Source organism: Microcaecilia unicolor, chromosome 1 (genome assembly GCF_901765095.1).
Source record: "Microcaecilia unicolor chromosome 1, aMicUni1.1, whole genome shotgun sequence".
NCBI lineage: Eukaryota > Metazoa > Chordata > Amphibia > Gymnophiona > Siphonopidae > Microcaecilia > Microcaecilia unicolor.
Genome location: NC_044031.1, coordinates 99,467,955 through 99,494,658, shown reverse-complemented (window position 1 = coordinate 99,494,658; position 26,704 = coordinate 99,467,955). Strand labels below are relative to the sequence as shown.

The 26,704-nt window shown below is 41.8% G+C and overlaps 1 protein-coding gene across 3 annotated transcripts in view; it reads left to right on the top strand.

Annotated features, from left to right (window-relative positions):
- The window catches only part of SVIL (supervillin), a 492,709-nt gene that overhangs the window by 357,329 nt on the left and 108,676 nt on the right, over positions 1–26,704 (top strand). For all 3 annotated transcript variants that reach the window (XM_030199261.1, XM_030199260.1, XM_030199262.1), the window contains 9 exons: positions 823–962; positions 1,804–1,899; positions 11,076–11,331; positions 12,931–13,519; positions 14,518–14,728; positions 17,367–17,505; positions 20,210–20,257; positions 22,211–22,288; positions 23,442–23,510. In XM_030199261.1, coding sequence (XP_030055121.1) covers positions 823–962; positions 1,804–1,899; positions 11,076–11,331; positions 12,931–13,519; positions 14,518–14,728; positions 17,367–17,505; positions 20,210–20,257; positions 22,211–22,288; positions 23,442–23,510 — 1,626 coding nt within the window. The remainder of the gene's footprint in view (positions 1–822; positions 963–1,803; positions 1,900–11,075; positions 11,332–12,930; positions 13,520–14,517; positions 14,729–17,366; positions 17,506–20,209; positions 20,258–22,210; positions 22,289–23,441; positions 23,511–26,704) is intronic.

Here is a 26,704-nt window from a genome sequence, read left to right as displayed (position 1 = left end):
CAGGTTTGGGAACCACTGCCTTAGTGTATAAAGTTAGGATAGGAAAAGGCTGTCCTAACCAGAGTACCTGGATATTCAGTGTAGGGAGCTGCTCATGCCCTGGCATTGGATATTTGGGGTTAGTTTAGCCTGTGGCTGTGAGTGGTTTACAAAGCAGGGGCTGAACATGGGAAGCAACTGCTTGCCCTGGGATTTGTAGTATGGAGTATTGCCACGATTTGGGTTTCTGCCAAGTTGCTTGTGACCTGGCTTGGCCACTGTTTGGAAAACAGGATACTGGGCTAGATGGACCATTGGTTTGACCCAGTATGGCTACTCATGTTCTTATGCACTCCAAATATAGCAGTGTGCACAGGGCTCAGTGTGAATTCATTCATGGGATGTTGTTGCATGTTGGTGATGGAGCACATGATGTACTACTTGCTTGAATACATTTATTCTAAGGTGCATGAGTCTGGTGTGTTCTCATATACCAACTGAAGTTGGTATTTGCAAAACAATGATACATCTTCCACAGCCAAATATGAAACACTGTGATCAGACCTTGAATTATTGCATATGTGATGGACTAAGATGGCAAAAGAATGGAGCAGAACAGATGACAACAGTCCAAAATAAGTTTATTAATGTTTAACAGTCAGAGAGGACTGAATATTCTGCGAGTCCTTTAAATATTGTAATCAAACATGACGCTTTCTCGATGCTAGAGGTATGGCGAATGCTAAGAAGTCGTTAATCCTGCATCAGTCAGTTCTCAGAGTCCTGTAGTGCAACAGCTTTCTCCTTTTTTTGTTTACACTTATGAGATGTGTTTGATTGCAGGAAATGGAGAAATCACTGGAGACAAAACTTCTGCCCAAGCCACACTCAAGAAATATGGCAATTGAAAGGCGAATGCGTCGCATGCAGGACAGGTCACGCACACAGCCAATCACGACCGAGGAAGTTGTCATCGCAGCTACGTAAGTCCTGCTAATGTGTGAGCCCCGGCAACCTTTGAGGCTCTTTGAAAGTTCAGTTTGATTTGCACATGTGGTTGCTCTAGTTTTGTTGTTAGAGGTAAAAGTTGTTTTTAAGGGCTTTGTTTTGCATTTTGAGCAGTAGAGATAAGGTTGAGAGAAACAGAAGAGGGAAAATATGTAGAGCCTTTCCAACGCATTTTAGCTACTTTGAGAGCTTTCTGCTCTTTAGCCAGTAGGAATTGGGGCCCTCCTGGCCTGCTAATTCTGTGCTTTTTTTTTTTCCTGCTACACAGAGAGTTGCTACTGCCAATGCTTCAGCTGCTCCAACACACCAATTTATTTTGATTTATTTATTTATTTATTTTGCTACATTCCCACAGCTTTCTACTCCAGGGCATTCCTTCTCACCTTTAGCAAATGTGTTCCTTAGATGATGAATAAGGAACTACTTTTGTATTCCCTACTTTTGTATTCTACTTCAAATACAAACTACTTTTGTATTTCCCTTTCTTATATGATTCACTTTATTATGTTGTACTCTGGGGTGTGTCGGGGGAGGGGGAGATTTACACATACAATGTATTTGCATGCCCCCCCCCTCACCCAATGTAAAAGCAAGCATTGAAGAGCAACGTATTTAAGCCATGCACTATTATTTTCAGTTTGTTGTTTCCAACATGATTTAAATAATGCCGGTGAATATTTTGGTCATTACAAGTCTATGATTTGACATCTAACTCAAACTCATAATTCTGTTTTGTTTTGTTTTTTTTTTAATTTCCTTTCTTTTTCTCCCTTCTCTTTGTATCCTTTTGAATTTTCTTTTTGTTTGTTTCTAAAGTGAACCCACCCCTCCTCCTCATGTTGTGACCACCCACACTGTAGTGGCAGGAATACCTATCCCCAGTGTAGTTCAAAGCCCGGTGCAGCGTATCAGGTACTCCTGGGAAGGGGTGGAAGAAGGCAGGCTTGCATGCTGTGCTGCAGAAATGAGCTCTGATGGCAAGCGCCTCTTAGAACCAACAATACTGTTTGCGGTATCTTCAATTAAGATGACAAAACTACTGTTTGTGTGTTTTGTTTTCTTTAAGGCACAGGGCATCAGCTGTTTCTGCAAATGCATGTTAGCTTTCATTGTGTTCACCTATCTTGTTCTGATGGTGTACTTGATGCAGGAAATTCTTAACCTTGCTGTGCGTATGTTGTTTTTGTGTACAAATGACTGCATGGTCATGCAGGAAACAGCTGTGCAGTTTAAGATTGCTGGATTGCTGTGTGCATGCCCCCCCTCTCTTTTGATAACTATAGTGTTGAATTATAATAGTATAATTTCTGTTTCATGTTCTTTCACCATGTCTTACATATCTGGTCCTTTGAGCATTACAGAAATGCTAAACTCTTCTTTAACTTCTTTTATCATCTTTTATGGTGCTTGCTGCTTTTTTATTACATTCTCAAACAGGTTTTTTCCCCTTCTCTGTCAAATAAACGTCTTCCAATCTTGGTAGTCTTTGCTTTTAGGCAAACTAAGAATAAAATAATTGTAGAAATGAAGAAACACAGTTTTTAGGATTTTCAACCTAAAAACCAATTTATTCTACAAGGCATACCACAATGACCCATCCTAAATCCCAATCAACGACATATATACTAGAACTGGACATAACCAAATCTTCATACCTGCTTGCATTAACAATGATTACGAATGAACGTTAATGTTACAACACCAGAGCCCTGATCTTGATAATGAATCTTCCATAATCTGCTTTCTCTTATGAACATGCATGCATTGCCAACGTGTATTTCCTCATACCGGAAATGGCGATCGCCATGACGGAACAATATAAGCCACATTGAGCCTGCAAATAGGTGGGAAAATGTGGGATACAAATGCAACAAATAAATAAATAAATTCCTTATCCGAGATTAGTTTTAACAATTCCACTCTGAGTTGTTGTTTTGGGATGCCTAAAAGGGTATGAAAGAGGGGTTTTGGGGCTGACAGTTGAGTTAAAGTGGTTTTAAATTAAGACAACTTTTATTCTGAAATAGATGTGTTATAAAGTCATGTTGTAAATGATGAGAGTAGGGGAGGGGGAGCAGGAAGTTTGATTTGTGTGGGATCTTTCATACTTATGTGGTTTAGACAGAATAGCAAGATACCAAACACAGGGCCTTTTTTACAAAGCCGCGCTACTGATTCTCGGTGCACCAAATGAGAGAAAGCCCATTCAATTCCTATGGGCTTCCTCTCATTTGCTGTGTGGGAATCACTAGTGCAGCTTTGTAAAAGAAGCCCACAGTCTTCAAGGAATGGTGTCCTACACATGGCCACAGTCTATGGTTAGCAGCTTGGATACATTCTCAGAAGCGTAGACAGGAATAACTGGACTCAGATGGAACGGGCTGACCCGCCTCCCTTCACATGTCATCATAATGTAGAAGATATGGCAAGAAAGTTAAATAAAATAAAAACTGACCTTCCATCTACTCTCTGAAGAAGCAAAGTTTGGTATCGAGGGGATAATTCCATCCCTAATAGTGCTGAAAAGACACACAGATTTACACCTACTGCAAAGACAATGCAGATAAGGGGGAAAGGGGGAATTGGGACTTGATATACCACCTCTCTGTGGTTTTTGCAACTGAATTCAAAGCGGTTTACATAGTATATTCAGGTACTTATTTTGTACCAGGGGCAATGGAGGGTTAAGTGACTTGCCCAGAGTCACAAGGAGCTGCAGTGGAAATCGAACTCAGTTCCTCAGGATCAAAGTCCACTGCACTAAGCACTAGACACTCTTCAATGTATGCATGTATGCTATACAAATCCCCATATATTTTATCAAATATGCATGTACATCACAACCACTTCTGTTCCACCCCCATGAAGGACCAAGGAAACAACAGAGCAGTCTCTCTGCACAATCCAAGATGATGAAAAACAAAAAGCAGAACAAAGTCCAGAGTATGTTTATTAATGGATAAACAATCTCAGTGCTTGACGCAGGCTGTGTTTCACCACTCATGGGCTGCGTCACGGGCAATCAAATGTTGAAACCTGGACACATCCACATATGATGTATAAATAATGTACACTCAGTGATAACTCAAGAAAACCACACGATGGCAGTGTCTAATAGCATCTCCGCTTGTCTAAACGAATGTTGCCCCCACTACAAGAGAGTTTATTAAAGCCATTGTGGGCAACGTTCGTTTAGACAAGCAGAGATGCTGCCATCATGTGGTTTTCTTTGTTTTATAATTGAGTATTGATTTATTTCTTTATTTATGAATGAATGACATTTATACCCCACATTAGCCCCAAAATAAACTCAAGTTCAATGTGGCTTACAAACAATCAATAAAGTAAATAAAACTTAATAATTTACAGAATATAACATAAATTACAATAACCTCAAGAAGCAAATTAATACATGATGATCAGAAGCAAACTCAGGTGCTAGAGGCTATTAGCGCCATACTAGCACCTGCGTTTGCTACAGCCCCATGATCAGAGCCCCCGAGCGGGTGAAACAACGTGCTTGTGGGTTCTGAACACAACTAGCATGCAAATGCATGCAAAGCAGAGCTTTTAGCACAAGTAGCATGCAAATGCATGCTAAAATTATTTCTCCCCAATGAACAGCAAGCAGCATGCCAACCATTGGCACGCTGTCCGCCGCAAACCCTATGCCAGCTCGGAGCAGTCATGATCCATACCCCACTGTATGGAACTATGATATGGGCCACACATAGAAGGTACCTCAAGATACTGGAGCAGTACCATTAATGTTGCCTGAATATGGTTCTCCCAGTTAGATGCTCACATACGTTTGTCTTCTTTCATACCATGAGCATTGACAGGGTAGGGTGGTCATCTAGCCACAGCTTTTCTAGATAGGCCATGCCCATATGGGTATTCAGTTCCCAGCTCAATCAAGGTGCATGTTTGAGGGGAAGACAGGAAAGGTACTTCAAGGACATTCTCAAGATCAAAGTATATCATAAACACCAGCTTGTGGGATTTTGCTGCCTTGGGCTTCCCCAGATGGAAGAAGCACTATGAAGATCACAGCCCTTCAAAACCCTAGAATGGTGACAGATAGTAGAAATTGGAAGTGGTAGAAGCAGTTTACCATTAACCAACCAACAACCTATGGTCCACGCGACTCCCTCATATACAAGTCCCACAGATAAAAAAAATGGAAGACTTTTGCAATTGGGATGATAAAGATGCTATTAGAGTGACAAGAGGTGTGAATCTGAATATCATTTCAGAATCAACAGCAATACTAATGGTGGTATCAATAGAAGGTGTCTTTCTGCTACGTACAGTACACACAGAGGCATATTTTCAAAGCACTTTGGGAGGCTAAGTTCCATAGGTTTCTATGGAACTTTGGGAGGCTAAGTGCTTTGAAAATGAGCCTCACAGTCAGCTAACCTTGTGCAATCTGTGTCCAATTTTCTCTAATGTTGATGTAAAATAAAATAGGTTATTTTTTTTTCTATAGTCTCAACCCTCATCCAACGGCCCTTTCTCTGGTGATTCTTCTTTCCTGTATTACATTTTTAGTCTTAATTTAATTTTCTCTCTTGGCCTTTCATCTTAACTTCTCTGTCTGCCTCTTCCATGTCCCCCACGATACTTCCATGCATAGAATTGTCAGACCCTATGTGCTCCAGTGAGAGTTAATATATGAAGTGATGGTAGAAACTAGGCAGAATGTTTACAGAAGGTTGAGAGATCAGCATATGCCCTAGACTTGCAATGATAACTTCTACTTTGCATTTTCATTGGTGATCCAAAATAAGAAATATGAGTGAACTGAACCACATTAACGATAAGCAACTTATTTCCATCGAATCTCCCCATTTAGATTTTTCCATATTTTCCATATCAGTGCCACTTCTGTTCAAAGGAGGTATCAGATATATGTGGGAAAAAAATGAGTCTCAAATACCTGAGCAAATTGAATAAACCAAGGTCTGCCATCTTCAACCAAGTTACAAAAGAAATGCTAAAGAGTTTGAGTTAGACTTAAACAACCTATTAACCTCCATTAAAAATTTTTCTTTTTAATTTGTGGAAAAAGCTTCCTAAAATCTGATAACCATATTTGATTTTCAAAAATCATGTTTTCTGTAACGCTCATTGGTCTTGTTTTACAATTCAGAAATCATGATATGAATAGCTCCAGATCTGAGTGCATAGAAGTCTTAAATCGTAACACCACTGAGCTGCTGCTGCTGCTCAAGCATGCCTGGCATATATCTCCATGTAGAGAGAAAAATTATGCCATCTTTCCTGGGAGCAGATAATGCCCTGATGGTTGCTGGCTAGTAGTGAACCAAAGAAAACATGTGAGCTGTTTATCTTGGCTTATTTTCTTTTTGGTGAAGGAGATGATGATGAATTGTCTATTTTATTTGAGTAGTGGTTTAATAAAAGCCTATGACTTGCGCATCCTGACCCAAGGAGATGTTTAATGCTAGAAATATCAAGAGTATGCAACCATAAATAACAGTTTGTTGAGGGGGTGGGGTCTACTTGAAGTTTATATTTGAGAGTTTAGATTCTTGAGTTTCTTGGCATACATAATCCTAAATTGCACATAAACCACTGGGATGTCTGACATCAAGTATTAATTCAAGGATATTAAAAGTGATTCATTCAGGCCTTTTCCCTTCATTAGTCTCCATCTGTTTTCAAAAGAGAAGAGGTAATGATGTGGGGTCTGAATTCAGGCTCAGGGTATTTATGAAACAGTTTCTCTGATAGGAGCTTATAGACAAATTGGCCACTAATTGCCATATGATTTCTCTCTGGTTCACATGGCACTTGCCTTCCACTATTTTGTAGAAACAAAATTGTGGATGTAAACCAGCTGAAGGGTAGAGATTTGTCAGTGTATTCCTGTCGATTTTCTGGCATCCCTGCCCAATAGTGACTTAGCCTGCCCAAACTTTGGAGAACCTTGCAGCATCCTGGAAAGGAGGAACTCAGAAGTCAACTGGTGGGCCAACTTAGCATGTCCCCCAGCTCCTGCTGGCAATTAAGCAGCAAAGTTTTGCCAGTTATTTAAATGGATAATATTTTATTAGTCTTAAAACTCCAAATGGGAATGGAAAAAAAAAAAAACAAGCAGTGTCTGAGCTTTACTTTTTTACAAATAAAAGGAAAGGTGATTGGAGGGGGCATTTTGAATGGAACTAGTCAAAATGATGTTAGATGAGTTGTTTAGCGTTTAATGTTAACATGTGAAATGGAATGTTCCGTTTTATTTAAAAAATGTATATCCCGCTCAATCTACCATTCTGTGTGGCTTACAAAATAACATTCACAATTATGTTGACATAATAACTAAAACATATCAATAATTTACAAAGAATAAAATCATTATAAATGAAAAATCAACAACCATCAAAAGCCTGCTGGAAAAAAAAAGGCCTGTAGTTGTTTCCTAAAAGGAAGTACTAATTGAATTGGCACAGATATCGTGGTAACGTATTCCACAATTTGGGAGCTGCCACCATAAAGATCTTTTCCCTTTAAGTACCCAGCAGGCACGGCCTCAAACTGGACATTATCCACCGGATTCTGTATATTGCATCGAGCATTTCGTGCTGAAATCCAAACATATTCTATAACAACATGTGTAACTTAATTGGCTTAACAAATGAACCAGTGTTTTTAACAGCACTTAACAAGCAATAATGCAGACCTGCCAAGTCTCCCGCATTCAGCAGGAGACTCCCATTTTGGCGGGTCATCTCCCGCTTAGACATGGCGTCGGCAGATCCCCCTTCCATCCGGTATTAATTTCCTGGCCACTGCTGCTTCTCCTCTTCAGCATCAGCGGCCGCGACCAAAAAATAAAAAAGCAAGCACAGGGCTGCAGCAGCCTTCAAACATGGGCTGTCAGCTCTGCAGCCGCTCCTTTCTTCTCTCTGTGCTCCGCTCCGGGGACAGAGAGAGGAGAGAGGAGCGGGTGTAGCGCCGACAGCCCATGCTTGAAGGCAGCTGCGGCCCCGCGCTTGCTTTTTGTATTTTTTTGTTTGTTGTTGTTGTTGCGGCCACTGCTGCTCAACAGGAGAAGCAGCAGTGGCCAGGAAATGATTATCGGGTGGAAGGGGGTGCGGGAGGCATGTAGAATGGAGAGAGTGGGAAGATGGGGAGAGAAGGAGGGGATATGGAGAAGGGCTGGAGAAAGAGAGAATCTGCTGAAGATGGAGAGAAAGGGGGATCTTGGCTGAGAGCAGAAAGAGGGAAGACGCTGGAAGGAAGGGTAGGGAGAGAAACAGGAGAGACATTGAAGGATGGGGAGAGAGAGGAGGATACATGATGAATGGAAAAGGGTAGAGAGAGACACTGGATGGAAAGAAGGGGATAGAGAGACACTGGATGGAAAGAAGGGGATAGAGAGAGACTCTGGATGGAAGGATCAGGAGAGGGGGTAGACGGAAGGATAAGGAGAGAAAGAGGGAAGATGGAAGGACAGGGAGAGAAAGTGGGAAAATGGATGGAAGGATGGGGAGAGAAAGACGATGGATGGAAAGGATGCAGAGAGAAAGGGGAGAGACTGGAAGGATGTGGAGAGAGAGAGGGGAGACAATGAACAGAAAAGGGTAGAGAGATAGACACTGGATAGAAGGAGGGGGAGAGAAAGAGCGAGAGAGACTAGATGGAAGGATCAGGAGAGGGTAGATGGGTGGAAGGATGGGGGAGAAAGAGGGAGGAGGGGGAGAGAAAGAGAGAGAGACACTAGATGGAAGGATCAGGAGAGAGGGTAGATGGGGAGAAAGAGGGAAGACACTGGCTGGAAGGGTAAGGAGAAAAAGGAGATGCTGGATGGAAGGATGCAGAAAGAAAGAGAGGAGACACTGGAAGGATGGGGAGAGAAAGAGAGGAACTGCTGGATGGAAAGGGGGAGAGGACAGAGTAGTGAATGTTGAATAAGAGGAAGGGGCATGTGGAGAACAAGGGTGAGGAAAAGATGAAAAGCCCTAGGTAGATGAAGGAAAAAGAAGAAAATTAAAGAATGGATAGTAAGAATGAATTAAATCTGGACAGAGAGAGAAGCAGAAAACAAAGAAAAAGAAGAGAAAAATGATGAATGGACAGGAAACCCTAGAGAAAGACAAAAGAAAGCAGAATCAAGAGACTATGAGGCATATTTTCAAAGCACTTTGGGAGGCTAAGTTCCACAGGTTTCTATGGAACTTTGGGAGGCTAAGTGCTTTGAAAATATGCCTCTATGAGCAACACAATTAGAAAAAGTAAATGGCCAGACAACAAAGGTGAAGAAAATAATTTTATTTTTAATTTAGGATAAAGTAAAGTGTTGTGTTAATAAAGTTTAATAAATGCAAATAAAACATAAAATAGAAAATAAGGTAATACTTTCACTGATTTTAAAACATTTTTGATTAGCTTTTAGAGACCAACACTTTCTTCATTAGGTCAGGAGAGGATACCATAGCAGCATTCTACTGACCTCAGGCAGGAGGTTTTGACCTCTGAAAGCTAACTGAAAAGGGTATTAGGCTATTAAATAAAATATTTTCTGAAATGGCCGCGGGTTTGAGGTGTGCCAGGGGGCGGAGTCAAGTAGAGTGTGTGGAGCCAATGCAAAGTGGGGCAGGGCTGGGGGCGTGTACTAAAATCTCCCTCTCAAAAGTTCCCTTTGCAGCTCTGATAATGGCAGTAATTAGAATTTACTTGCATAACTTGCTAAGTGTATTCTGTAATGCACAGTGCCTAAATTCTAGTGCGCAGAGCCAAAAGGGGTGTGGTTATGGGTATTTCATGGGTGTTCCAAAATTTACATGCATTGTTATAGAATACACCCCTCTGTGCCTAAATTTCAGTGCTAGTATTTACGCCACATTTCCCTTGGTGTAAATGGATGTACATAATTCTAGGCCCGGGAATATCAACTAAGCGTATTCTATATACCACACCTAAATCTAGGCGTTGCTTATAGAATATGCTTAGGCGGAAATTTATTCCTCGTGGATTTTTCAGGTGCCATATTTAGAATCTAGCCCTTTAAGTGTAGATTTATAACAGGGTGCTTAGTTTAAGAGGGCAAGTGGCTGAAATTGTTCCTACTTTGCAGATATGGACATTTACTTGAGCTCTCGAGTAGGAATGCATGTCCACACCTGAACTGCGCAAGTAGCCACATAGATTCTAGAATATGTGTAAACATCTTCGAGTGGCAAAGTCCTATATAATTTGCTACCTAAAACCAAATGTGTGTTCAGCTTCTAACAGTACAGAAAATGTTACCCTTTACCCCGGGACAATGAAATGCCTCTAAAATGAGTTAAGTTGAATATTCAGCATGGTGTCGCCTACTTATATAAAGTGATTTTTATGAGCTGTGAGAGACTGAAAAAGCATGTTTTCTACACTGTTTGTGCTCTTGCTTTTTATGAGTCTTTTTTCACTAGTTTTGTGTTTGGAAATAACAGTAAATGTGTTCAGAAAACGTGCATCTAATCTCGTTAATACAGCTTGTTGTCACCAGTGATCTGCTCACATTTTGATTTGGCATTGGTATTTGTGCTTTGTTTTGTCAGTCAATAGTTTTTATTCCCTATGGGGCCCTTTTACTAAGCCGCATAGGCGCCTATGCACACCCAATGTGAGTCAGTTTTGAGTTACCGCCTGGCTACGGCGTGGCCCTTGTGGTAATTTCATTTTTGACCCGCATCCACTGTGCGTGCCAGAAAGTATTTTTATTTTCTGGCATGCGGGCGGTGATCAGCATTTTACGCACGTAGACCATTACCGCCCGGTTACCGTTTGAGATCTTACCGCTAGGTCAGTGGCTGGCGGTAAGGTCTCAGACCCAAAATAGACACGCAGCAATTTTCTTCATTTTGCCGCACGTTCATTTTCTGCAAAAACTTAAAAAGGCATTTTTTTACAGATGGTGCCGAAAAATGATTTGGCGTGCGCCCAAAACACGCATCTACACTATTGCAGGCCATTTTTCAGCGTAGTTTTGTAAAAGGGCCCCCGTGTTTTTTATAATATACTTCACTGTTAACAACAGCAGCTCTCCTTAGGGCTCTAATTTTCAATTTGATATTTTTAAGTCTTCAGGCATCTGCATACCAAAAATCCTTAGGAAAGGAACAGCCAAAGCAAGGTAAAGAAGCCAGTGAGCAGGAGAATGTGCCGGACGAGCCAGACTCTTCAACCCTGAGCTTGGCAGAGAAAATGGCCTTGTTTAACAAACTGTCACAGCCTGTATCGAGAACAGTTTGTTCAAGAAACAGAGGTGATACAAGACAGAGAAGGTTGAATGCCCGTTACCAAACGCAACCAGTCACATTTGTTGAAGTGGAGCAGGTATGAGCCTCGTTTATGTATTCAGTGAGCGAGGAGCAGAAGATTTTGTGACTGTGATAGAAAGCCAGTAGATAATTAGGTAGACCAGCAGGTCGCACTGGCCATACACTTTTGACAGGGAAAGTTCTAGTGTTTATCATTTCTAGTGGGTTTACACATAGCTAACTTCTAGGATTATGGGGGTGGGACATCGAGCAGCCACAACTCTAGAAATGTTTCAGATTGGGGGGGGCTTCTGAGTCATTAAGATTCTATATATCATGGCCAAACATTTGGCACTGAAATGAAATTCGCCTAAGCGCATTCTATAAAGTATGCCTCAATTTAGGCATACTTTATAGAGTAAGCCTAAATTTCCATGCGGTTTATAGAATACACCGAGCGCCTATACCAGTGACTAAATTTCGTCATGGGCAGTTACGCCAAATAAAACCTGGTGTAAATGCTGACGCCTAAATTAGGCGCAGACCCGGGTGTATTCTACAAGTATAGATTTTAGAAACACCCACGACCTGCCAATGGCCATGCCCCTTTTCAGTTATGTGACTTAGAATTTATGCACAGCACATTATAGAATACAGTTCTTCGCATAAATTCTAATTAATGCCAATTAATAATGTAATAATGTGATTCCCAGAAATGTGGTAATATATATATGAATTGCTCTTGTCCCACTAATCTTTGATCTACCCTGATAGATAAAATCTCTTGCTCTCTCCTCTGTGTCCCCCACACAACACTAGAGCTTCCAAGTTCCCCATTTGAATGAGAATTCAGTAAGATGATGCATAAAAACTATAATTAAAAAGTAGGTTTGTCAGAAAACACGGCTCCTCTAAAGTTTCTTGCTATGACCTTTATGGCCTTTAGCAGATCTGTGTCTTTGTAGAATCTGTTCTTTCCTGCCTCTTGATACTTCCTGCTATTGTTAAATCATTCTTAAATATGTGCAGTAACTTTTTATTTTTTAACACCCCTTCCTACCCCTTTTTATTCTCGCCCTCATTTGTAGGTTTGATTAGGCATCAATCAGTTAAGAAACTATAGATCCTTCTCAATCTATTTTGCTTCTTTCATCCGTATTACATAAAGTTGTTGTCCAGCTATACAGTACAGACAAGTTCTTCACCTGATGTAGCTTCACTTTTTTCCTGCCTGTTGCCAGTAAAGGTTTACTAGCTCAGCATAAAATCGTGCCCTCTCCTAGGGCTTAGTCATCCATTGTACACGACAGTACTCAACTCTGGCTTTGAATCTGTTGCCTGCAGTGCTTTTTGTCCCTAAAGTCAAGACAGGCCTTTCAAAACAAAGTTTAGTATCAAGACGGGCCTTTTTAGGGAGAGTGCGGGAATCTGCTGGTCTCATTTATGCTTTCACCATTCAGATAATTAGCAAAATTTACCGATGTCAGTTTATATTAGCAATATTTTGCTCTACGAAAGTAGCTGTTAATCAGTCGCTTAATTATATTTTGATTAGAAATCATTTAACTTTACAGGCTTGATCTTTTTAAAATGAACATTCTTAATATTGTTATTGTCAGATCTTGGACATGGTCTAATTTTTTTGTTCTTTCCTGTGTTTTTGTCTCATGAACAGTTTCAGAACGGAGGTGGAAAGGTCATGCCGTTGTCGCCCAGTGTTGTAACATCCATAACAACTCTGGCATCCACAGCCTCACCTTCATATGCCGGGGATCTGCACTCTGCTATGCCACTGGCAACTGGGGTCAAAACCTCGAGTGTTCCTAAGAAGCCCTCTGTGGTGTCTCACCCCTTCGCAGAAAAGTCTGACTTCTCAGGGAAAGGCATTCTGAAACCAGACCTGCGGCAGCCACCACTGGAAGACTTTGAAAGCAAAAGAGAACCACAAGCTTGTGTTGTGGGAGAGGCAAAGACAGTCCCAACACACGAAGACAGCAGCAAAAAGTATGGCTCCTTTGAGGAAGAAACCACATATCCTGTTCTTGGAATTACCGAGGAGGAAGAAGAGGACCAGGAGTTGTCCAGGCATGTTTTTGTGAGTAAGGATGCTGTCGAAGCGCAAACATTGTTTCAGCATGCTGAGCTGAGGGAACGGCAAGTGTCTGAAGGTATCCTGCAGGGAAGACAGCAAGTTAAAGAAATGCGACTGCTGGAAGAACCGATTGTCTCAGAGGATATTGTAAACCAACAGATCCTGGTGCCAGGTAAGGCATTTTTTCTCTCTTATGAATTTCCCGAAGGAAAGGAAGAAAATGTAGGGCTTTAAAATTTTTTTTGCATATAAATACATTCACTGAAGGACTTCTAAGCTTTTCTGTGATGTAGAAGCTGAGGTACTATGTATATCTGAAGTGGAGGAGAGGCAAAAGGTTAGGAAGGATTTAGGAAAAGCACAGTGGCTTGCTAAAGCCGGCTCAAGGAACCAGGTGAATTGGATTTAAACTTGCTTCTGCAAGCTTTAGAGCTCTGCACTGTAAATCCCACTGCTTCCCAGAGTCGCCATTGAAACGAATAGCTCCTTTTCATGTCAAGCGGCTGTCTTCAGTAAAGTACAGTACTTTGAAGATGATGCTTTCCAAGTGTAGATGAGTCAGATGAGCCTGGGCTATTTAATCTTTTACTTGGTATACAGTTTAAAATGCTGAGTTTCCATAAACGGATTTCTTTACAGTTTCTAAGATCACCTGTATTTTCTATTGCATGAAAGCAATTTAAATCGGAAATTAAGTGGTGGTCACTTTCTCGATTTTGGGCTCTTTAATACTTAGGAGCTCACATAAACTTCCTGCTGTTCTGTTAGTGATTATTTGTACATGCTCAATACTGTGGCGGAGAAGCAGTGAAGCAGCTAAAAATGATAGTATAAGGTTTGTATTACCCGTCCAAGGTCATAACGATATGTTTTGTATGTTGCAACACTGCAAAAAAATAAAATAATAATAATAAAATTAAATAAAGTAAATAAAAATAAATATATATATATAAAATGCTCCAAAATCCGAATTCCTGGGAGCAAATATTGTATTTGAACATCCACAGAACAGATTGCAAAGGGTTTGTGTGCAAGAGTAGTGTACTCTCTTTTGATAGCTCAGCTAGTTTGCCAGTGCAGGGTTAACAGCAGCCCGACTTATTGAATGTTTATCATGTGGTGGTTTAGAGCACACTCTGCTAATCTTGCACTTTGCTTCTCAATGAGCAGAGCTGGTGGAGCCTACAGCTGAACTGTATGGCAGTCCGGCAGCAAAGAGCATGCCTCAGACTGTAGCTGTGGCGTCTTGTGTTGAGCAGACAAGGAGGAGAAGCGACCTGAGCACTTCAGAGCCCGTCTCCGCTGCTAAGAGCAAGCCTGAAATTCCAGGAACTAGAGATGCTCCTGATTCACCCAGCAAAGCCATGTCAATCAGAGAAAGGTAACGAAACAACTGGCGGAAAGGGAAGCCTTGGGAGTAGATCTGCAGGATTTTTCATTTTGTTATTTACGGTGGCTTAAGGGATTTCCTGATTTGGAGTGTGCAAAGAAACAGACATCCTAAGGATCTGGCTTGAACTGTTTCCTTTGTCTCCCAGTATGGAAAAGAAATTCATCATTAACAAGAATGAGAATACAGCACGAAGTACTGCTAATACATTTGGCCTTGGGTTTACTGGAATTTTTCTGTCCAATTATAAGCCACATATACAAAGGGAAATTTAATATGAACTGCTCCCATGGCGAAGAATATCTGATACTGGAAAGGAGTGGAACAGTATGTTATTCTTTATGGGGCTTAACTAATCCGTAGTAGAGTTGGCCTAAACATCTGGCTGTATTTAACAGACTAATTTGGCAGCCAGCATTCTTATGTGCACTGTATGCAACATTTATTTCCATACTTCCTCATGCAATATACTTTTTGATGTAATTAAGGGCTCCTGTTTTCTTTCTGATATGTGTTTTTGGGAAAGTTAATGCAGGAATACAAGAATTGAGCTCTGAGCGTCTGGATGGAGCTAAATTTCAGGTTTGCTTTAAAAAGGAGAGAAAAAAAAAAAGACAGGCTGCTTGGGACTTTCCCAGCATGATTACGGACTTTATTTTGGGAGGCAAGTAGGAAGGAAGGCATTTGAGTGTTCAGATGTAGCATGCCAGCATAGTACTGGCAGTGTCCATACCGTTCCTAGCAGAATAGCATGGTGGCATGCCAGAAAGGTGATGTAGCAAATGATCTTAAAAAATATAGAGCCAGATATTACAAGCCATTTATGCAGCAAATGGCAGCACCGGTCGCAAGTGACTTTTGAAAAAAAAAAAAAAAACTCCTGTGGCAGGTATATGGATAAATGTTGCTTTATAAATCCACTTGTGCTGGCATTTATCCATAGACAAAGGGGTTGGGTTTAGAGGGGGGGGGGGGATTGGCACAGAAGTTATGCAGACAGTGGCAAAATTCAGCCCCACTTCAGATAACTTATATGCGCATAAGTTAGTGCAGCGAAAAAAAAGCAAGCTTATGCACACTTTAAAAGTATATTATTATTATTAGCATTTGTATAGCGCTACCAGACGCACGCAGCGCTGAATACCTGACACAGAGAGACAGTCCCTGCTCAATAGAACTTACAATCTAAAATAATACAGACAGACAAGACAATTAAGGGCGAGGGAAGTACTGGGTGAGAAGGAACAAGGGGGGGAGGCAAATGAGTAGTGGCTAGGAGCCAAAAGCAGCAGTGAAAAGGGGGGTTTTCAGCATAGGTTTGAAAACAGGTAGAGATGGAGCTAGACGTACAGGCTCAGGAAGTTTATTCCAGGCATAAGGTGCCGCGAGAGAAAAGGAACGAAGCCTGGAGTTAGCAGTGGAGGAGAAGGGGGATGACAAGAGAGATTTGTCCAGTGAGCGGAGGTCACGGGGAGGAATGTAGGGAGAGATGAGAGTGGAGAGGTAATGGGGGGCTGCAGAATGGATGCATTTAAAGATCAGTAAGAGAAGTTTGAACTGTATACGGAAGCAGTGCTTTAATGCCTTGGAGTATATGAATAGTTACGATCTGTCCCCAGTTTACCAGTGAACTGAACTGGGTGTCCTAAGCCACAGAGACGGCATTTAATGGAGCTCACTAGGGGGCCCTTTTACTAAGCCGCATAAGTGTCTACGCGCACCAAAATGGAGTTTACCGCCTGACTACTGCGTGGCTCTTGAGGTAATTTCATTTTTGGCGCACATCTGAAAAATATTTTTTATTTTCAGGCACGCATAACGTACGCGCGCCAAGTGGCATTTGACGCTGATAGGTCATTATCGCCCGGTTACCAAGTGAGTCTTTACCACTAGATCCATGGCTGGCGGTAAGGTCTCGGACCCAAAATGGACGCGCAACAATTTTCATTTTGTCCCCCGTCCGTTTTTGGCAAAAATTTTAAAAAGGCCTTTTTTTTTTTTTTACAGGCATGCTAAAAAAAATGGATTGGTGCGCAACCAAAACCCGCGCCAACACTACCGCAAGCCATTTTTCAGCGCACGTTTGTAAAAGGACCCCTAGAGCAACTGTTCTGATGCAAACTGCTTCCGGTGAAGCTACTGAATTTAGAAATGCGTATATAAACTAATGTGAACGGTTTACCCCTAATTTCATCTAATGTTGCTCAGTGGACATTCTCCTACCCAATTATCCAGTAGAGAAATGTGTTTTCTAAACCCACAAGAGACCTCTGTTTACTGATAAACTTCTCAGTTGCATGAGGTTTTAGAAATGTGCAACACGGTTTTCCTGCTGATAGCTTGAAAAAATGCCTGTTTCTTGCCTTCAAAGAACTGTGGCAAGGTTCCTGTACACTAACACCCAGTGCAGTCTGGACAATAAAATATCTCATTCTCAGGGTAGCCCTTGCAGCAAATGAGCTCACTCCTCTGCTAGGATTTATACTTATTGAGTTTACAAATTGTTGTGCAATGTATTTATACTATCCATCTGCATGTGTTTATCTTTTTCTGTTTCTATGTGGTACAAGCAAACAGCAAATCACTTCAGACAGCAGCAGGCATGACTGTCATTTTTCTACCTTCTTAGGTTGGCTTTGCTGAAGAAAAGTGGCGAGGAAGACTGGAAGAACCGACTTAACAGAAAGCAGGATGTCAGCAAATTGTCGGTCATTGAACGGACCTCTCAGACGCAGCTGCAGGAAATTGAGCAGTCACTTAGGAAGAAGGTGAGACTGGCCCTGTGAGGGAAAGCATTTGGTCTGATGCTTCTCTCTGCTTGTGCAAGTGATGGTCTAAACCTATCTCTGCTGGATGTGTCTTAAAGGGACGCCTTTTAAGACACTAATTAGAATATACGTTCCATTAAAGGGAATAGAATTACTTTATTCTTGGTGAGCACTATAAATACCATGCAATACAATATAAACATTTCTATACTGCAGCTATCAAATATTTTATTTCAGCGCAGATTTACAAAAGATATGAATCAGACACAAAAGCAAGTCTACGCCTGTAGAGCTGAAAAGAAATGAAATTAAAGGTTTGGATTGGCCTAGTCAAAGTCCTGAATTGTATCCAAGAGATGTTGTGGCAGAACCTGAAATGAGCAGCTCATGCACAATGTGTCCGAATTTAAAGCAATTCTGCAAAGAAGAGTGGGCTAAGATTCCTCAACAGCAATATGAAAGACTGATATCAAATTATAGATAGCGTTTGGTTGCAATTATTACTGCTAAAGGTGTTGCAACCAGTTAAGTTTAGGGGACAGTTACTTTTTTCTTGTAGGTGATAGGGGTTTTGGATAACTTTGTTCCTTAAATGATGTAATTTAAAAACTGTGATGTGTGTGTTGCTGAGGTTCCCTTTGTCTAATATTACATTTTGTTTAAAGATCAGAAACCATTTGGTGTGACATATGCAATAATAGGGGAAATCAGGGAGTAAAAACGTTCACATCACAGTATTAAACACAAACAAGGATTGGTAAGACCCCTGTGGGACACCACAAGAAACAGTCGAATTCACGCTTTGATAGTTATTAGCAACCTGAACTTGTCAATCACAAACAAACGAATGAATCCAGCTGAAAGCCCAACCCCCCAACATCTATCTCATTATATCACTGCAGTAAGCAATTTGGATCTGTCAAATCAAACACAGATGCTAAATCCAGTAAAATTAATACGCCATTTTCCCCCTCTTTCCAAATATTTGCACATCTCAACCTGCATAGCAACCAGAACTTTTTCTGTACTATTTTGTCTACAAAAACCAAACTGGTTATCCACTAATCCTTTTACCCCCTCCACATAGTCCTGCAGTTCTTAAAACAAAAAAAATCCATTCCTAAACCTTAGCTTAAAAAGGGAGTTTGGCTACTGGTCTGTAACTTTCACATTGTCCTGGGTCCAGTCCTACTTTTTTCACAGAACAGTAATCATGGTAGCAGGACTGGGAATTTCTGGTGTCACTAGGTTTCCTTTGAAAGACAACCCATGTGTGTGTGAAATCAGGTTCAGACATAAGGGTTAGATAAACACTTTGGGCTCTAGGAAAACAAGTGAGTTGGGCCTTCATTGTAATATGAATAGTTTCTAAAAGTTCCACAAATGACTCCCATGTGATCCTGACTGCAGATGGAAAACAGTAGATAAGCCAGTGGCGTAGCTATGGTTGGGCCTGGGTGGGCACAGGCCCACCCTGTCTGGCTTCCAAAATAGTTCAGCAGTGGCTACCTCACTCCCCTCTCTCCCTCTCCTCCAGCCCTGGATCTGGCATTTGCTTCCCACCTGTAGCTCCACAGCACCTGCCTTCTCTGTTCTACCTCAGCACCTTCCTCAGCAGCAGTGATGTACATCCACTGCCTCTGTCAGGTTTAGATGCTTCCCTTTGCCCTGCCCTCACTTCCTACCTGGCAGGACATGGCAGATGGAAGCCTGCGGGGCTGGCCAGGCAGTGGATGCACATTGCTGTTGTCGAAAGTACTGAGATATGAAGGTAGTTTCAGAGAGGGGGGGGGGAGGCTGGGTATGGAGTGGAGGAGAGGGAGAAAGATGCAAGACAATGGAGGGGGATTTTGGAAGACCCACCCATCCGAATTCTGGGCCCATCCAAAATGAAAGGTCCCTGGCTACACCCCTGAGATAAGCAGTGCTGGTTGCCAACTAGTCCTGCTTGACTGGTGGACAGTGCACAAAGGCAGTAGTCACTCTACTGTCTTCACATCTCTTTCTGTCAGCAGCTGACCTACTTTGGCAGAAATCTGCCTTTGGAAGCCATTCAGTCATCATACCTCAGAGGGCCCCTCCTAAATATCTGGGCCCTAGGCACGTGTCTAGTTTGCCTGTGCTTTAATCCTCAGACGCTTGGCCTTAAAACTAATTAGAAGCAGCTAAGAGTCACCAATGTCCAACTGTGTTTAGTGGCTTACTGTTTGCCAAAGATCACGATCTCCTTAAAAGGGAACAAGCCTGTATTTCTTTTTGACAGAATAAAATAGTTTCTGTAGATAGCCACTATAGCTGGGTTACTCTGTAAAAAAACAAAAAAAACCTTGAGCCCAGCAGTCCTGTCCACTGTTCTCTCATGCTTGTAATAAGCGTCACCTTTGATTTTGCACACGTGCCCACGTTGACAATGTCCATGAAATGATTTGCTTCAAGATAAGTTTCCTGCTGCTTGGGGGGGGAGGGAGCGGGAATCCCTTTAGGTGACCCCTGATAGAAGATTAGCTTCTGCAGTGGTAGTGCTCCAGCTTTATTATCTAGGGAAGTTATCTGCTTGTGTTCCATTGAGCGTGTGTGTGATTTTGCAAGCTTGCAATTCTAATAAGACTTGAAATACTAACTCCTGGAATGTGAATGAGCTGTTTTACCTCACTGTACACCTTTCCAGCATTTGGCAATGTTTCCTATTTGTTTTAACCTGTAGGAAGAAGGAGAATTTAAAGATGATAGTGCCATGTGTAATCAGCTTTGGGTAAGCCATACCATGCAACACAGGCTTTAGTTACAGTGGTGGAGCACTCCTGCGGGCTTTTTCTGGTTCTTTTTATAAATCTCTCTTCTTTATTTTCTCAGCTGCTGTGTCACCCCCCTCCAAAGGGTTTCTTTGTGTAAAAGCTACACTGAGAAATTTCAGTGAAAGGTTGATTTGGTGGAGTGGTGGCAGAAAGGAGAGAATGACCCTCATTGCTTATTTCTCTTTTATGATTTTTTTGGGGTCCTTTTTCCAAGCCTGCGGTAATCTTAACGTGTGCTTACCACAGCTTAAAATGCCTTACCGCAGGGTGTACTCGGGCATCCTGTGGTAATTTTGCCATTGGTGCACACTACTGACGCGATAAAAAAAAGTAGATTTTATTTTTAGCACCGAGTGTGGAGAGTATACATGTTCTGTTAATCAGTCCAGTTACACTGCCGCGTGCTAACCAATTAGCATGTGAGCCCTTACCGCCTATAAAATAGGTTGCGGTAAGGGCTCACGCGTTAATGGGAAAATTAGCTATTAATAGAAAAACTTGGAAATTCGTCTATTTTACCCTTGTGAGGAAAATTGGCCTTAGGATACGGGAATGACCTGGGTAAGCATGCACTAAGGCCACTTTTTACTTTTGGTAAAAGGGTCCCTTAGTTTGTTCTTGCAGTGGTGATGATAGGTCAGGGCTGCCGAAAGGGGGGGTAGGGGGGCAAAATTCCCCGGTCCTCCAAGGGGGGGGCCTGGTGCCAGGGTGTCTCTCTCTCCCCTGCTCCTGACGGGTCCCGACAGATGCAGGAGAGAGAGAGAGCTCCAGCGCCAGGCCCCCCTTAGAGGCTGGGGAGGACCTGGAGGAACGGACACAGTGTCTGCTGCATTGCCTTCCCCTGCGGCTGCTTTTCCCCTCAGTCCGTGCATGCGCAACCTGAGAGAAAAAGGCCACGCGACAGAAGGAAGAAGAGCAGCGCTGGAGAACTCTTCTGCTGGTGTGGCCTTGGGATTCCTGCCAGTCAAGGTACCCAGGGCGGGTGGCAGCAGCAATCAGGGGGGGGGGGGTGGCCTGCCGGCGGTGACGATGATCCTGGGGGGGGGGAGGTCCGGCAGCGGCAACGATCCTGGGGGAGGGGCCACCGGCGATGGTGACGATCCTAGGGGGGTCGAGGTCCGGCAGCAGCAACAATCCTGGGGGGGGGGGGGGGCCCGGGGGTGGCGGCAGCCTTGCCCCAGGCCCGGCTCAGTCTCTCAGCGGCCCTGCCACAGGTTTGGGGAGGATGGGAGGGAAAGCAGCTGATGCTATAACCATGTCATCGGGGAATATATCTTGGCAGATGTGCCATGCCAGCGCCAGGGCTGAAAAAGGGGTCCTTGACTTGTGGGTGTGATCATTTAGAGAGGAGCAGGGATGGCTGACCACAAGAGCAATTGGGATAAAGGGAAATAATTGGGGTGATTTTTCTGTCTGTTGCTGCCTGGTAAAAATTAAATACAGCACTCAAATTTGGTCTTCCTAGAACAGATGCTTTCTATGTGCTTCTTCTGCCAAAGTGGCTCAGGGAATCCTCTCTGGCTTTGTAGTGATATTGGTGCAAAATAACTGAATAGAGAGAAGTTGACAAGCAGCCATGTTATGACATTGGATTCATATCTTAGTAACATGGTATGATTGGGAAGTACAAAATCTAAATGTTTTCTTTATTTTTTAAATAAAGGATAGCCAAAAATGGTTAATTAATTTTTCACCTTTAATTCTGCAAATGGTGTCATTAATTTGTTTAATAGCTGCATGAAACAGCACTCGGGCACCTGCGGTGGCATGTTTTCAGCATGGGCTTTGTTTCAATGGGTGTAAATCTCCTCAACTTTGGAGCATGCATGTTAGATTTACACAGTTCTTTGCAGGATCAGAACGTACTGTTCCCTTTAATTATCTTGCATTGCCTTTGCCCCTGTCTCTAGGAACCTGTCTATGCTTCCACTTATTCTCCTGCTCTACCTGCTGCTCATAAATGCCAGTATTTTGTACCCATTAATCAGGTGAGGAAAAGCATGTTAACTTTTACCAGGCCTCACTGGAGCTCTGACCTATTTATAACGCTTTTCCGCCATAGTGATTAACCTTCAGCTGGATTTTCTGGGATTCTTGAACTACAGAAACACTGAGCCGCAAACTTGGTAATAGCTGCTGTTGCTAGAAGATTGAAAGTATTTCCTTTCAGGTGTTAAAACAACCATATATAGACATTTGAATCTCTTAGTTAATGTGTGTGAAGGGTTTTACATTAAATATTAATACAAGCTAATCAACTGTATAATATACACCAGGTGACCTATAGCACTACATGCCACTACAGACTGGAGGGTTATCCTTGGCTTTTTTTTTCTCACCCTTGGCCACTGGGTTTCTGTCATCTGGGCAGACTTGTTTTAAAATCTGAAATTTCAAAAATAAATCTTTAAATACCTAGATTAAAGATACTCAAATGCAGTTGAATCTCAAATGATCAAGATATCCACAGATGTTTGTTTGTTTTATGAAGCAGCGATGTTTGCTTATTAAGGGTACCCTGTCAACAGGATCTGCTTGGTGATTTTTGGAGCAGTGCTGGGTTTTTGCTTTTGGCACCCTTAGGAAGGATAGCAAAGCCGGACAAAAGACCTCTCTGCTATACGCATAGTTTGCCTACTTAGTTTGGGGGAAGTCATATTGGCAGGGAGAGGAGGGATGCCAAGTCAGACCAGTGCCTAGAACATTTAAGGGGGGGGGGGGTTGCAGCATTCTCCCCCTTCCCCCCCCCCCCACACACACACATCTGTGTGCCCCCCTAGTTATTAGGCACTGACATGTAATTTTAAAGCAAGTGACGGCAGATTTCTCTTTGGACCAAGCAGATTTTCTTGGTCTAAGCAGATGCGTGTGCTACTCATTGCAAAATCTGGGCCTGCTTTAGAGGACATTGGTGAATGTCCCTGCCTTAGAGAGGATGGGGATGCTGAGAAATCTATAACACCAAGGCTTTCTTCATCTGCTGAGCTGCTGCTGTCCTGAGGCATTTTCCCATGTTTCTTTTGCCTCTTTAATATATTTATTTTGCTTGCTTTGAGTTTGATTTGCTCTGATGTCTGTCTGTCCTTTCTTTTTCTTTCTCTGCCTCACCTGCTACTATTTTCTGTTTCTTTGCCTTCTAAGGTCAGTGATCCTAGTGTGAGAGAAGCAAGCCCCTTGATCTGTGATGAGCGACACCCCTGGAGACTGAAGGTGAAATGTCATCCAGACCTTGCATTTGTTCAGCCACAGGGGAGCACACCATGAAAAATCTTGCACTTCACCATGCATTTAAAAGATAATTTGAATCTTAATTATAGTAAGTAGGGATGTGCATTTATTAGCACACATTCGGTTCATTAGCACACCTTAAAAATATTAGTGTGCACAAAATCGATCTAACATGCATTAACCTACAAATTAACATTCATAAAGTCAATTTGTGCACAGTAAATAGTCCTAACACACACTTAAAAATTTTTTTAAGAATGTGTAAAATGAACCAAGAAAAGATGCCCAGAAATCATGGAAAAATTCCAAAATACAAAGTGAAAATATGTTGCTTGTGCACATCCTAATAGTAAAGTTTAAATTCTCATTAAAATATTGCAGTATTGTGGGAAGAAATGGAATAAGTTACGTAAGAACATAAAACAGTTATGCAGAGTCATACTGAGGTCTGTCGAGCCCAGAATCCTGTCTCCAGCAATGGACAGTCTGGTCCACCTGCTTCTTATTGATCATTTCCTGGGATAAACATTGGCTCTGCCAAGTCTACCTGGCTAATAATTTTATGGATGTTTCTTCCAGAAACTTGTCTAAACCTCTTTTGAACCTACTATGTTAGCTTACTGGATCACGTCCTCAAACTAAAGATTCCACAGCTGAATTATGTGTTGTGTGAAAAACATTTTACAATCTGTTGATCATTAGTTTCATGGAGTGTCCTCTTGTTTTTGTGTTATTGGAAAGGATTAGCAAGTGTACTTTAATTCTTGGGATCAACACTTTATTAAACTATAAAAAGGCTTGATTAATGTTTTTGTGGGGGCAGAAGAGGGGGAGAAAACTTGCACACTGTAAAATATTTACAGAAACGTTTTTCAACAAGCAGTTGTATTTTGGACCATCTTCAGTTTTATTTGGTGCTACCAAGAATGGGATAACATTGGCTGTCTGCTAACCTTTGGTTTGACAGGTTAGGTTTTAAAAATAAACAACAAAGAAACCAGTAATGCTTGGTATACAAACTTGAATTTGTAGCTTGGAAAACGATGGATAGAGGTACACAACCTCCAGTTTCTGATGACACCAGTAAAGTATCTTGATTATCTGAAACATGTTTTTACTGGAGGGAGATAAGAACAGTAGAACATAATATTGTCATACTGGAACAGACAAAGGAAGATTCCATAGACCATTATTAAATTGACTTGGGGAAAATCCACTGTTTATTTTTGGGATAAGCAGCATAAAATGTATTGAGCTTTTTTGGGATCTTAACAGATGTTTGTGACCTGGATTGGCCACTGTTGGAAACAGGATGCTGGGCTTGATGGGCTTGGTTTGGCCCAGTGTGGCACTACTTATGTACTTATTGAGCCCAGTATACTGTTTCCAACAGTGGCAAATCCAGGTCACAAGTACCTGGCAAGATCTCAAGTAAAACTGATTTTATGCTGCTTATCCCAGGAAAAAACAGTGGATTTTTAATAGTTTATGAACTTTCCTTTAGGACCGTGTCCAAACTTTTAAAACCCTGCTAAACTAACTGCTTTTACCACATTCTCTGGCAACAAATTCCAGAGTTTAATTACGTGTTGCGTGAAGAAATGTATTCTCCAATTTGCCCTACTGGGTCAGTCCAACGGTCCATCAAGCCCAGTATCCTGCTGCCAAATGTGGCCAATCCAGGTCACAAGTATCTGGCAGAAACCCATAAAGTAGCAAGATTCCTTGCAGCTTACCCCCATAGATAAGCAGTAATTTCCCCCCGGTCTGCCTTAGTAAGAGTTTATGGATTTTACCTTCAGGAATCTGTACAAATCTTTTTTTTTAAACCCGTCGACTCTAATTCCATATATTGTATCCTCCAGCAGCAAGTTTCAGAGCTTAATTATTCATTGAGTGAAGAAATATTTTATCCTATTTATAACTTCATGGAATGTCCCCCTAGTCTTCGTACTTTCTGAAAGAGTAAGCAATCAATTTGCATTTACCTGTGCTGCTCCACTCAGGACTTTGTAGACTTCTGTCATCTCTCCCCTCAGCCATCTCTTCTCCATGCTGAAGAGCCCTAACTTCTTGAACTTATCACATATGAGGGAAAGGCTTATCACCCTAATAATTTTGGTCGCCCTTCTTTGTACCTTTCCTAATAACACAATATATCTTTTTTGAGATGTAGCGCCCAGAATTGAACACATTACTCAAGTTGCTGTTTCACCATGGAATAATACAGAGGCATTATGATAATCTTTGTTTTATTTTCTGTTCCTTTCCTAATAATTCCTAACGTTCTGTTTGCTTTTTTTGGCCACTGCTGCACACTGAGTAGATTTCAACGTACTGTCCATGATGACACCAAAGTCAAACAAGACTGATCAATTATTTTGATTTGGTGACTAAGCAGTAGATCAGATTTGCGAGCTAGATGTGATGAACTCTGATTTCAGCAAAGCCTTTGATACTGTCCTGCATAGGAGGCTAATTGATATAGTGAGTCCCCTAGGGGTGAGTGCCAGGATGGTAGACTAATCACTGGTTGAGTGATGGAGAACAGTGAATAGTCACAAAAAGAATTCACTATGAGAAGAGGAGTGATTAATGACATGTTTTAGAGATTTGTCTTGGGTCTAGTGGCGTTCCGTGTGCTTGCGAGTGATACCACAGACGGGTTAGAACGAGTCTGTGATATTGCAGATGACACTAAGATCTTTAATAGAGTAGACGCTCCTGATAGAAATGGTGAAATGAGAAGTGATCTGAAACAGCTTAAGAAGTAGTTGAGAGTTATGCAGCTAAGATTACATTTAGACAGGGCTTTTTTTGAGGGGGTATTTGGGGGTACTGTGTACCGGCACCTTTTCCATTGTCTGCTAAAATTGGCCCATGGTCCCCAAGTTTTAATGAAAGAGCTCAGGCTCTACACACCAATTCTGCCTTGTCATGGATTCTGTGACTGGTTGCAAGAGGCCTGACTATTGTGGGGTGGGTCCTTCAGTGATCGCCCCACCTCTGAAGAGTGGCCTGGCATTTGAGTACCAGGCACCTTTTTCGCTAGAAAAAATGCCCTGCATTTAGAACAGTACAGAATCATGCATGAATGGTATATTATTTTAAAATATTTATATTCTGCATAGTCCACAGTTTCTAGCTGATTACAAAGTCACCTACATAATAAAATT